Source organism: Lycium ferocissimum, chromosome 7 (assembly GCF_029784015.1).
Source record: "Lycium ferocissimum isolate CSIRO_LF1 chromosome 7, AGI_CSIRO_Lferr_CH_V1, whole genome shotgun sequence".
NCBI lineage: Eukaryota > Viridiplantae > Streptophyta > Magnoliopsida > Solanales > Solanaceae > Lycium > Lycium ferocissimum.
In genome coordinates this window covers 14,742,333-14,755,303 of record NC_081348.1, presented here as the reverse complement: position 1 = coordinate 14,755,303, position 12,971 = coordinate 14,742,333, and the positions used below count along the sequence as shown (strand labels likewise).

Below are 12,971 nucleotides of genomic sequence, written 5' to 3'. Positions count from 1 at the left end.
TAACAGAGTCCTTCCTGAGTGCTTGGAATTGATAAACAGCTAAATAGTAGTATGGATGATGAACTCTGAAATCGCAACAGTTTAAATTGCATAAAACCAACAATTGATTGACGAAAACAAATTGAAGAAATTTACCGATTGCGTTAGAAGGGCGGAAAACCAGATGGAAGCGAGAAAGAAAGACAGGATAAGAAAGAAGGAGAAGAGCAGCAGTTTTTTTTTTCTTTCCCGAGTCCTATGATACGGGAGGAAAAGAAGTAGAGAAGAAAGTTGTGACTGTTGGTGGCTCTTCGGGGATATCGGGGGAAAACTGATATATATAAAAGCGGCTCTGTGTTTTATTTTTTGAAAGAAATAAAACGGGAAAATGGAGAAAAAAGGGAAAAAAAGATAAATATAATTCTTTGAGGCCAGAAAGTGTAATCGACCTTTCTACCGCACCTTGATATGATATGATGGTTAAGATTTATTTTGAGTTTATTTTCTATATTAATAATTAAATATCTCTTATTGGTAAGACTTAGAAGAAGAAAAGCTAAAATATGTCCAGAGAATTTGTGACTTTCTTTCTTTTAATATATTTTTTTCACTTGTTTTTTTAATTAATAGAACATGATATTTTATTTTCTAGACAAGAAATTTTCTTATTATTTCATCACCGAGGCTAATACACAGACCACCATTCAATGTCTATATACGTTGACAGCTTGACAGTCACTTTGATTTATAGTATTTGTGTTTGTAGTTTTTAATTCAGATAAGTGTCAAAAGTGTCCCTGAATATCTCAAAAGGTCTAAATATACCTTTATTTTACTAAAAATATATCTCCACTCACCTTTTTAGCTCATTTTTGTCCTTAAAACTAACAAGCTTCTCTTTATCTATCCTTAATTATTTTTAATAATCTGTTTAAAGTCTTTTTTTTTTCTTTTTTCTTTTTGAAGTGAAAATTGAGGCTCAAGTTTGTCTTATGGTGATGTCTAATTTTATTATTATTATTATTATTATTATTATTATTATTATTTATTACGTGTCATACTCCCATTGGAATAAGTTAAAACATTTTTCCCATTACTTAAATCTTCCTCTACCCAACATACTCAAATATGTCATAGAAGATAGAAATTATTTAATTTGTTCATAATAAAGTGTTTTATTGGTTACCACAAAAATAGCAATATATATATATATATATATATATATATATATATATATATATATATTCATTTTTAATCATTTTGTTCATAACAAATTATTTTTAAAAATCAATCGGCAACCTTAGTTTTACTTTTGTTGTTATTTGTTCATACCAAATTAATTTTATTATTTTTATGGTGAACAAATAAAATAATTTATTTATTTTATTACAAAGTTGGGTGAGCAAATAAGATAAAAAAAATTATTTTGTCTTTCATGCAGCTCATTGTTATTTGTGTCACCAAAGGCACGCATCACAATGAAGGAATACACCGTCTTCCTAGCCAAATATTGCATGTTTTGGAAGCTCAATTAATTATTATCCTCCTCATTTAATTTTTATTTTTGAGAATGACTGTCTAGGAATCATATGTTCTAGACAAATCAAGTTGTACAAGAAATTCCGTTTGTAATTAATAATATTAGTATATGTAATTTTTCCAAAATTAAAAAGTCTGTGACATGATAGATTGATAGCACTCTATTTTCCGTTTCAAGTCCTCGAGATCAATCAATCCGATACTCATTTTGAATCTTGATTAATTCTTGGTTTGGAGCATTTATCCTGTCACAAAAATTACAATATGATCAATCATCTAATATTTTACTATTAAATAGCATTATGTTTTAGTCAATATATGGGCTAAATACTTAAAATTGAATATAGCTAGCTTGTAATAATATATACCTTTCTACCGAATAGTTATAATAATATATTCCAAATTAATGAGAAATATCGCTCAGCAAATTGTGTTATTAAGTATCACAACATTTATAATCTCAACAAAGACAAATTAAAGTGCTAGAAATGTGATTTATTTCCGTCTATCAAAGCTTAATTAGTAGCAAGTAGTCGGGCCGTGAACTAGACTAATTGTGGCCAGTCATCACAGTTAATTAAAAAAAAAAGATAGAAAGCCCCATTTAAGTTGCAGGATATTGTTACTATTATTAAGTATATATAATTGCAAAGTTAAGTTGAAAGTGTGCATGTATCAAATAAATTAAACTTGCTCGGAACAATTGACTTTTGGGGTGATAGGGACGGGCAAGAGGACTCCACAACGTCCAGAAAGTGATTCAGCTACTATTCCGATGATGTTCAGATCTTGCATTTCAGATTTGACACATTCACAAATAGCTATCTCTGCTTCATGGTTTATTCCCTTGCTATTAAGTTTAAACAATTCGTCACAACAAGCCTTTGGAGCCACTCCAATTCTCTTGTAGCCAATCGTCATCCAATCTATGCAAGGTTTAAATGATTTGGCTATATCTTTGCATTTAATCGTAGCATCCGATGAAGATGGTCGCAAAAGCAAGAGGGAAATAATTAGAATAACAAGAAGAGTAAATGATGATGACCTCATTGTGAAGTTTCAATTGATCTAGGTTTAGGTAATCTACTTTATAATTTACAGATAGGTGGTGATAGACAATAACGATGTTGAAAAATAAATATTTTCTCTGATTTGCTTTATATGATGGAAAAGGGGAAGATATAATACACACACATATATTGTTTCTTGTAGTAGAGTTAGTCAAACTTGATCATATTTATAAAGTTATATGTAAGGTCAGTTTGAACTTCGATCATTATTCTACTAAATTTCCAACAAGGAAAGGATGATACATCTTTAATTTCCTTTCGACATGTAAGGAGGTACACATATACTAGGGAGGGCCCTGCGTAATTCATTCTCCGCACAAAAAGACTCTTTGAGGCAACTCAAATTATGTTTACTAGATGATTCAATACAAATTAGAACGAATTTGGTATTACGATAATTATTTAGCAGAAAAATATTTTCAAATGGAAGAACTTTTTGCCTACCAGCCAAACACTGTAAACTATTTTTTAGAAATGTTTTTTAATTTTTTTCTTTTTCAATTTTGTAAATAAAGTTTTGAGTTTTAATTAGTTTAATCAAAATCATAATATGAACAGATTATTCAAAGTGGCTTAAGTTTGCCAACTAATCCTACATCCCTTCGCCCCCTAATATAGGCTTCAGTTTGTCAGAAGCTTAAACTGAGAAGAAAGAAAGAAGAGAGACAAAAGCTTAATCTCCATGAGAGACGAGCAAATACAGGGGAGGTGTAAAAGATATAAAAAATGGGTTAGTTTTATTAGAACGGGTTTGGTGTTGGATCGGGTCGGGTAGGGTCTTTTTATTGATGTGCAAAATTTATTTCACTCTGTTAAACTGAGTTAGGTGTGAACGTATTAAATGAGTTTAACGTGACATTTTATCTATATTAAGTCCCACCAGGATGAGTTTGGGTGGAAATAGTTGTCTCGGAATCAAGACAGATAGCGAGGTGTATAAGATTTGATAGAATCGGCTAACTTTTCGATAGGTCTGTCTTCCGGCCCAATTTCGTGAAAATCAGTTGAGAATTCTGAGAAAACATAAAAGATGAAAGTTGTAGATCTTTGAAATAAATTTTCAACGATATATTATGAAGTCCAAACGAAGATTCGTCTTTGGGAGTTATGCTCGTTTCCAAACGGCGCGAGGAATGGCTCAGCGCCGTGACGCCCCGTGACGCCCCGCTTGGCGTGCCGGGGTCAAATTTTCAGGAAAACTCAAAATTTTGACACCGTCAAAAAATACACCATACACGACGCAGGCCGTGGCGCTCCACGCGCCGCGCTAGGCCATTTTATGCCTGAAGCGATTTTCCCTTAATTTTATAAAACCTAACTTCGTAAAACTTTTCCTACTTTGTTCTAAATCATCTTTTTGGAAAGAAAACACCCTTGGGCTTCCATAAAGCATCCAAGGTGAGTTTCTACTCAAACCCCATTGATTATTACATCATTCTAACAAAGATTAATGCTAGAATCCTCATCTATTCCGTAGATTATCGATTGAATCTTCGTCTTGGACAAAAGAACCCTAGAATCCGATTCAAGAGACTTGAACATCAAAAGGTAAGAATTTCCTACTTCAATTGATTTTAACCTTGTATAGGTGATTATAGACTATAAGTTCATGAGATATAAGTTGATGGGTTTGATAGAAAAGCATGAACGATTATCTATTTGGGTTGTTGATTGTTGATTGTTGACTAAGGGTGTTGTTTATCTTATAGGTGATGAGGGATGATGATAATTGTACCATTATGAAATTGTAGAATCATCTTGAAGCAAGAGGATGGGTTGTTGGGTGTAGAAACACCATCAATGAAGGTTGTGGAGCTTTATTCCCACCAAGTATTTGATAAAATGTGTAAATGACCAAAACATGAGTATCCTTGCTAATATTGATTCCCCTTGACTTGTACTACTATAGATTAAAGTTGAAAGGGGTGACGAATGTTGTATTACACTCAGGAGCAGGAAATTAAGGTATGTAAGACTAACTCTCTACGTGTGGGAATGTTATTGATCTTCCCCACGCCTCGTTCTTCATTATTACTACGAATTACATCAATATTTAGAGATTACGCCTTAGTTCATGAAAAGCTTCAGAACTTCTATCCTTGAGAATATAGTTTCATGGTTGTTCATGATTATTATTCTGAATATTATGAACTCAGTACGTGATCAGTATAGACTCGTGTTTGATATCCCATGAGTCTCAGTCATGAAAACCCAGAATGCTTATGAATAGTTAATATACTAAATTCTATAAACAATCTGTGATTCCATGTCTCATGATAGTAATACTCAGTGTCTATATTAGAACAATAATATGAAGGTTTTTCAACTTATGGTACTTCTTCAAAAGGGTAGAAATATGATAAACCTATATGTTACAAACTTACATTATGATTTACATGATGATGAAATATGATGACTCTATAGTTTATGAACTCATGACAGGATTCACGAAATTATATAGAGATTAAGAGACGTAATTGTATCAATTGACAAGCATGTCTTAATTCAAGAACGCCTACAATAACATGAAAAGTGATGTCTAAATATGCTTTTATGATACATTGCTTTCTAGGTCCATGAGTGTCGGTTGGACTATCACCTTTATGTGTATACGCAAGTAGCTATAGCAGATAACACGTACATAGCCTAGTAGTGGATGGTGTTGCCTGCCATGTTATGAAGCATAGTGCATGATGATATGATACACAGCCTGGTAGTAGATGATGCTACCCATCACATTATGAACCATGGTGCATTATTTGATATATAGCCTGGCAGTGGATGATGATGCCCGTCATGTTATGAACCATGGTGCATTATAATACATAGCCTGTTCATGGATGATGCTACCTATCATATTATGAAGCATGATGCATTGTTTGAGATATAGCTTGGTAGTGGGTGATGCGCAGAATGTCATGACCCATTTCATTACTTCATGCGTTGTTTGAGATACCTATTCTCTAAGTTAAAATGGATTACGAATCCCAATATGGTTCATTACAGAACAGAGGTGACTCTCCCCATGTTAAACAAATTATTATGTTCAATGGCACTTATGTCCAGTAATGTCTATGTTTCAGTTACTTTATTACTTCATGTCCTTATGTTATTGATTTGAGCTACTCTTTCCCTCGTGAATCTCATTACGCTATTTCCTTCAGTTGGTTTTACATAGAGTGCAATTCAAATGTACTAACGTCCCTTTTGCCCGGGGTCTACATCTCGCGATGTAGGTAACGACTCTACTTGCTAGGATTCACGCATCAGCTACTTGGTGAGCCCCTGTTCTTTTGGGGCGTTATCATATTTTACGTCATTTAGTATTTTAGACGATCGGGTATCTAATTGAGATAGATAGAGAAATGCCTTATCCAAAGTTTGGTGAAATAGTCGATCTTCATTATTCTTAGAGGCTTCGTAGAGCCCAATATAATTGTAGTCGATTTACAAGAAGTTTAGCAGGTAGTCTTTTGTGCTAGTCATGTTGGCTACATATCTATATTTCCAAACGTATCTCAGTATTACCGCATTAAATTATATACCGCGTGTTGATCCGGCCCGGTAGGTTGGTTCGCCCGCTCACGTACGGATAGCTTTGAGCCTACAATACAAAAAGTGTCGTGTTACGCCGGAGCCATAGTTCGTGGCGTGACATTTATGTGGAAAAAAAAAAAAAAGGCCACTTGTTTAGTTAAATTTCATGTCATATTTACTGTCTTCAAAACTAAGACTAGAGCATTTTTAAACTGCTTATCATCCAAAAAAATTTACGGGCATTTTTGAAAAAGTTCAGGAAGGAGGGTATTTTGAAACTATTTTCTACTCACCAAGTTAAGGACATTTTTGAGCCTTTAAAATGTTTTCATCCGGTAACAAAGCTTTAAATTTAAACGGAGCGGGACAAGTTGGTAATTTAGAGGGTAAATTGGGAACATAAAATGTTCAATTGAGATAGGTAGGAGAAATGACAATTATTCAAAGAATTTGGTGAAATATTTGATTTTTAAAACAAAATTGAAGGAGGAAATGATTTTCACCCTTTAATTTTGGGGATCTTATTTTTGTAATAGGAGGAGCCCAATCGTACATAGTCCAAAGGGTGATTTACAAGAACGATATTAGATGTAGGTAGTCTTGATCTTCTTGCCCCCCGTGTCTCATGAGCAAAATATTAAATTTACAAGTTTTGACTTTTAACCTTCAAGGTTTGCCCAGTAGACATGCGGGTATCAAAAATTCAAGACTAACTTATTTCTAACATCATTAGGTGCAATTTCATATTAGCTCCAATAGCTGAAAGCCCAGTTGCAAGAACTATTTATGCAAGGAAACTAATGATGAGGAACAAGGATAAAAGAACAAGACCAGTGTAGATTGCCATTTACAACTACAAAAACACCAACACAGGACGAAAGACAGGTAATTCAGAGAAATGACTTGAAGAAGCACAAAAAAAAAAACAAAATACTGAAGAAAAAAAAACACAAAATTTATGGAATATTTGTACTCATTCCAGCTAGCGCTTCATCGTTGTGATTTAATTTACATCCTCCAAGCTACTCCAGATTAAGCTCATTTTATCCTGTCACAAGTAAAAACAATCACATGATATTATAGCAAATAATAAATACAGTAGGAGTAACTAATAGAAGTAAAAATCAATTCAATTACAACTCATTTGAACTTCGTAAGTTTTCTTGGCTAGTAGTAGTAGTTTACTACTATTCCTAGTTCACGAAAAAAAAGAGTACAAAATGATTCAAATATGTTTGCTCTCTGTTTGGTACGTGCATATATTACATTAATCACAACTTATAAGGTAAAATTATTTACTCCGATCCATATATATTAATATTGCAAAAAAAAAAAATCTCAGCCGCCTATCAATTGAAGTACGAGAACTTTGGGCTCCTTGTATGATTTGGCCAATCCTTCTCCCTTTGAACTAGCTTTTTGGGTGTGAGTTAGGACCAAGACTTAAGTTAACATGGTATCGAGCCGGGCCGATTCGAAGTTGGCTCACAGTGTCCGGACGATTGCGGGGACCCCGGTCCACGAAATACTCTCCAGACCGACAGTGGCACCGAATAAAGAATGTACGGATCTGGGCATGATGGGGTGATTCATGTCTCAGATCGCTGGTGAAGGACGAGAATCCTGGGCTCCTCATATGACTTGGACAATCCTACTTCACTTAAGTTAGCTTTTGGGGTATGAGTTAGGCCCAAGTCCATTTAAGATCAATATATATATATATGGTACTGTGTACCAATTAATACTTATCATAAATATTTACCTACAATTACCTTATAAATAATCTGATTGCATAAATATTCTTTTAGCATCAATTCATAAAACATAAAACTCATACCAGGACACTTAACATATGGAGAGAAAGAGAAGGGCAAGGTGATTCCACATCTGCGAGGAAGTGCTTTAGCAGTTGCATCAGTGATTCTCATATTTTTGATTGCTAACTGAACACATCTACAAACAGTTGCCCTATTAGTAGTGTTGTTAGCCATTTGTGAAAGAGTTGAAACTCCAGCACAACACATAGCTGGAGGCATCCCAGTTACCCCACTCCCACTCCTGAAGAACACCACACATGGTCTCACAGCTCGTACTATGTTGTTGCACTTAATATTTTCAGCATGTGAGTAATTGGTTGGGAAAAGCAAGAAGAGGAGTATTAAAACTACCGTAAGAAAAGGATATGTAGCCTTCATGGTGAAGTGTTTGTAATGGTAAGAGGTATTGAGTTTGCTTTTTTTTCCAAATGCTTTATGGTTTTATATAGAAGTTTTGAGGGGACATGAAGACAAATAAAGTTGTTACTGATTGATAACGATCGAATGGGCTAAGTAGGCGTTTCGAAATGCGATTTTTTCATGAGATGAAATTAACGTTTAGACATGCAATTTCATCTCATGGGGATGATTTGATTTCAAATTTTTTAAATATAAAAGTTGACTCATAAGTTTATATTTTATAAAAATAGATCCATAGGTTGGTAGTTATATTTACCAATCATGTTTACCAACCATTTATATCAAATATTAAAAGATCTACAAGTTGGTAGCATATTTATAACAAATTTACTCTCACCAACCATGTGGGAGAATTATATTAAAAAATAACATTCTCTATTTCTCATGTTCAATTTTCATTTTATTAATCCAAAGTTTGATCAATTGATGTTGCGTTTTTTTTAGAAAGGTCTTCACATCTTAGTATTCTTTTTTGATATAGTATGACTTGCTCATTTAGTAAGATTGTATAAGAATTGGAAAGTTTTGATGGTTTTATTGCTTGTGGGTTTATGTACATAAGAAAAAATACAATTTATGAAATCAAATGCCGTATCTCAAAAAACTTTAAAACTTCAAATCATCATAATTTCATCTTAGGATTTCAAATCATGTCCAAACGGCTCCTAACACAAATAATGGACAAGATGAGAATGAAATACATGAAATTAGTGATAATTATAGTAGGAGATTAGGCTTCAATTTTCAGTAGAGATAAAAAAAGAAAATTACTTGGGTGATTTGATCTTTCTGCCTATAAATTTTTGTGAAATAATCTAGATACATCTCTGATATATTTTTTAAGGAAAAAAAAAAAAACAAAAAAAAGCACATGAAATGCGTGTTTGCACCTTACATAGGATTTTCATGTGCAGGTGGGGAAGGTGCCATGTTGAGTTTGTTATTGTGATCGAACATGCCAACAAAATTATGCGGCTCATAGTTATCTGCATCTCCAAATGCACTCATGTCATACGTTTAGCAGATTTCCTTTTGACCACTTTTGACCAATTAATAGTAAAGTTAATTTGAGACCTTAAAGTTTTGTTGCCTAAAGCAATTAGAGCCGGCCTTGTTATTTACAGTCACGAAATTAAACGATTTCTAGACCAGCATATTCAATTTTAATGCTAAACATAGATAATCACAGACAAAACTCCCAGAAAAAAACAATAACTCGAAATTTTATTAGATAAATTCTCACAAAATACTGCATTTAATACGTAAGCTCAGCTCGTTTAGTACGCAGAGTAAGAAAAGTTCTCATTATATTTTCCCCATCAGAGAAAACACAATTTATTACATGCAAAACAGAAGTGCAAAAACTCTGAACATAAGTGTACATAAACCAAACCAGAAAAAGACAGTTACGTTCCAAACAAATTATTTGCTATATAGCTCACACCAAATTAAAGAAATGCCTTCTATCATCCTTAAACCACTTCAATTGATCCTGCAAAGAAGTAACAATGAACAAAATTATCAGAAAACATGCGGATAGGTAAGATAAAAGGACAAGGAAGAAATAATTGGTTTGTTTCTCTTTCATCGTTGGCTGTTGATAATATTGCCCAACGAAAATCCATCATTTTAGTGCAAGGTTTGTGGTTATGGACATCTTATCACGTGCTTTAATGTCTCTACCTCATCTGACATGGCAATTTTTTCTTTTTTTTTGGGGCTGTATTTGGTACTATGAAAGTTATTTTTGACGAAAAAATTTTGCTTGTAGTCAACCACAAGAAATAAGAATGTTTTCTACTTAAAAAAGAAATGACTTCCCTCACTTGTGACGAAAGTCTTTTTTAATTCCTTACAACTATTTAAGTCTTTAATTTCATTCATTTGCTTCAACCAACATTTAGACATTATTATCAGTCTCTAATACTAAGATTCATCAGAACACTATTCAATTTGATTTGTTAATATTGTTAATTTGTAGAGTAATATGCATTCTTTTTGTAACGATATTTTTCATGCACCCACCAACTAAACGAAAATCATTTCCTAAAAATATCTTCTATGTAACATTTCTTGAAAAATATTTTATAAGAAAAATGACTTTAATTAAGGGAAGAGTAATAGTACTTGGTGCAATCAACACTCTTTGAGATAGGGACGGACAAGGAGATTCCACAATTCTGAGCGAGACCCTGTGCTAGTTGAACATTAATGTTGATCTTTTGAGATGCATTCTTGAGACAAGTGCATGCAGCCTGCCTATCTGCTGTAGTTGCAGCAGCAGATGAAAGAGATTTACAACCAGAACAGCAAGGTTGTGGTGGCTTCCCACCAGTACCTTGTAAATAGCTGAGGCATGGCTTAATGTTGCTAATCACAGTGCCACAAGAGATAGCACCTTCTGAAGTTGGTGCAAGTAAGAGAATTAGCAGCATAAATAATAGGGCCATGATCAATGGTACTGCTTTTGCTTGGCTTGAAGAGTTCATGGTTAAAAGACCAAACTACTACCAAAAAAAGACTTTAGATTGAGTTGAACTTGTTGCTGAGGCTCTTGTTTTGAGCCTGCTTTTATAGATGAGATTTAAGAAAGCTCACTAGCACAAGAAATTTATAAAAATGAAAGAAATGTTTGGTTTAAAGTGATTGAGTGCAAGAAATGATGGAAAATTATTGATGTATTTTCTTGGTTAAGATTGTGTGTAGTTTTCTGCAAAGTCAAACTTTGGTGCAATGGAGATTGTGGCAAGTAACTGCGAACTATTCAACACAACGGTCATTTTCTATTTTAGTAGTAAAAGCTTGGATAATCTCACAAATTGACCTCTAAAATAAAAGAGTACACGTATAATTACAATCCCATATATACTGAGAACTCAGCTCTCTCCACGTTTGCTTGTCAGTGATGGCTTATACAAGATTTTAGGTAATTAGTGTCGGTCTCTTGCCACAATTAGTCTTGTGAGCGATACAGTTTAAATCTAATAATGTGTTGCTTTTAAGGCTTTACTTTTTGTCCCACCCCTTACTAAAGGATGCATTCGCCACTGTTGGTTGCAAATTCAGTTTCAGTCCTCTTTGCACTCTTTCCTAATTAATTACCAAAAAATACTAGTAGTAATAATCATATCAGCTAACATTAAGCTGGAGTTGGCAGTTCCAATGGCATGGTCTAGAATCGAGCTGGATTTTATACAAGATTAATCTGGGAAGGACACTTGGAATAATTAGAAATGATATGATCTTGCTTGAAAATGGATATCTCAACTTTTTATAATAAAACTTGCACTAGGAGGGCTAAGTGTTGTTTCTCTGAATTCTGGAATATTCAATTAACTATCTTGACTTTCAAATACTTGATTCGGTGCTGCTTTTTTATTAGGTAAAATCGTATAAAAGAGCATTACCCAAATCCCAGCTGCACCATTACCAAAGTAATTGCAACTTTGCAAGTAATCCAACTCTAGGGGCAAACTCATTGAAAAGATCAAGCTGTCACAGAATGAAGTTCTTGAATCTTTAAGTCATTACGTGTACAATTTTTTTACTAATTTAATCATTGAGTCTTGTATTAGACTTTAAAAGTGTTAGAATATTTGCTTGTGGACTGCAGTAACTTTGTTTTATTGCTTTTGAATAAACTTTATTTTACTGTTAGTAATTAGTTAGTTAGAAATATATATTGAGAGATATTAGGGTAGGTTGGTTAGTTAAAGATATCTTTTCTATGAGAGATATTTTAGGGTAGTTTATGATTATCTTTTTATTGTTTTTTTCACTGTAAATACAGAGCTAAACATAGCTAAATAATATAGTCGTTTTTGTGCATTCACGATATATTTTTACTAGGTATTTTTTTCTCTTTGTTATTTCCTATGTTTTAACATTCAAAAAGCCCAACAATTGGTATCAAGTTTTTCTCGGGACCTGTGGAAGAATGGAATTTTGAAAATAGCTTTTCTCAAATAGTTCCTTCTGTGTTTGATGGTGAAAATTATCATCTATGGGCAGTAAGAATGGAGACATAAAGGCAAAAATCGAGTGGACGTTACAGAGTGGATTTAAGTGCAGGATCAGCGAAGATCTTCGTTTGTTTGTTTGCTCTGAAGCTTGGCAAAGTGGAGGCTTTTGTTATTGAATTTGACGGTTTTTTGTTTGACATAAACACTTTTGAATCCTTAAGCTGAAGGAAACCTATATTAAAGAGTAAATATCAGAATTACCAATCTAGGACTCGAAAAGAACATTTCAGGAAGCTAATTCAGGTCCTTGAACTTTTTCAGGGTACGTAAAGGGTCAAAAATTCCCTGAACCATGCGAAATAAGCAATTCCGCCCTCCGCTGTAAAAGTGTCTTGTTCCTACCGGCGCGTTACCAAAGTGGCTCGATTTTTGCCTTTATGGGCTAACGGCAGCGGCTTGTAACGTCCACTCTGGTTAGCAGCTAAATTGCTCTGTAACGTTGTGTAAGACCTTTTTTTGCCCATATGGATCTTACACGTTATTAGGATTACGCTGGATATATTGTTGTTGTTGTTGTTTATGATTATCTTTTTATTATTTATTTTTTTTTTTATAAAACGGTAAAATATAAATAATATAATTTTTTT

At 33.5% G+C, this 12,971-nt stretch overlaps 3 protein-coding genes across 3 annotated transcripts; all 3 read right to left on the bottom strand.

Moving 5' to 3' along the window:
• Positions 1-2,202: 2,202 nt before the first annotated feature.
• On the bottom strand, positions 2,203-2,568 carry LOC132061944 (non-specific lipid-transfer protein 8-like). Its single transcript, XM_059454617.1, has one exon. The coding sequence runs from the start codon at positions 2,566-2,568 to the stop codon at positions 2,203-2,205; it is 366 nt and encodes a 121-aa protein (XP_059310600.1).
• Positions 2,569-7,053: 4,485 nt separating this feature from the next.
• On the bottom strand, positions 7,054-8,399 carry LOC132062543 (non-specific lipid-transfer protein 1-like). The gene is made up of 2 exons (XM_059455095.1): positions 7,963-8,399; positions 7,054-7,173 (listed from the first exon to the last, which is right to left on the bottom strand). The coding sequence occupies exons 1-2, from the start codon at positions 8,318-8,320 to the stop codon at positions 7,169-7,171; spliced, it is 363 nt and encodes a 120-aa protein (XP_059311078.1). The 5' UTR covers positions 8,321-8,399; the 3' UTR covers positions 7,054-7,168.
• A 1,164-nt stretch (positions 8,400-9,563) lies between these two features.
• On the bottom strand, positions 9,564-10,918 carry LOC132063464 (non-specific lipid-transfer protein 1-like). Its single transcript, XM_059456010.1, has 2 exons — positions 10,490-10,918; positions 9,564-9,854 (listed from the first exon to the last, which is right to left on the bottom strand). The coding sequence occupies exons 1-2, from the start codon at positions 10,849-10,851 to the stop codon at positions 9,845-9,847; spliced, it is 372 nt and encodes a 123-aa protein (XP_059311993.1). The 5' UTR covers positions 10,852-10,918; the 3' UTR covers positions 9,564-9,844.
• Between the last annotated feature and the right edge of the window lie 2,053 nt (positions 10,919-12,971).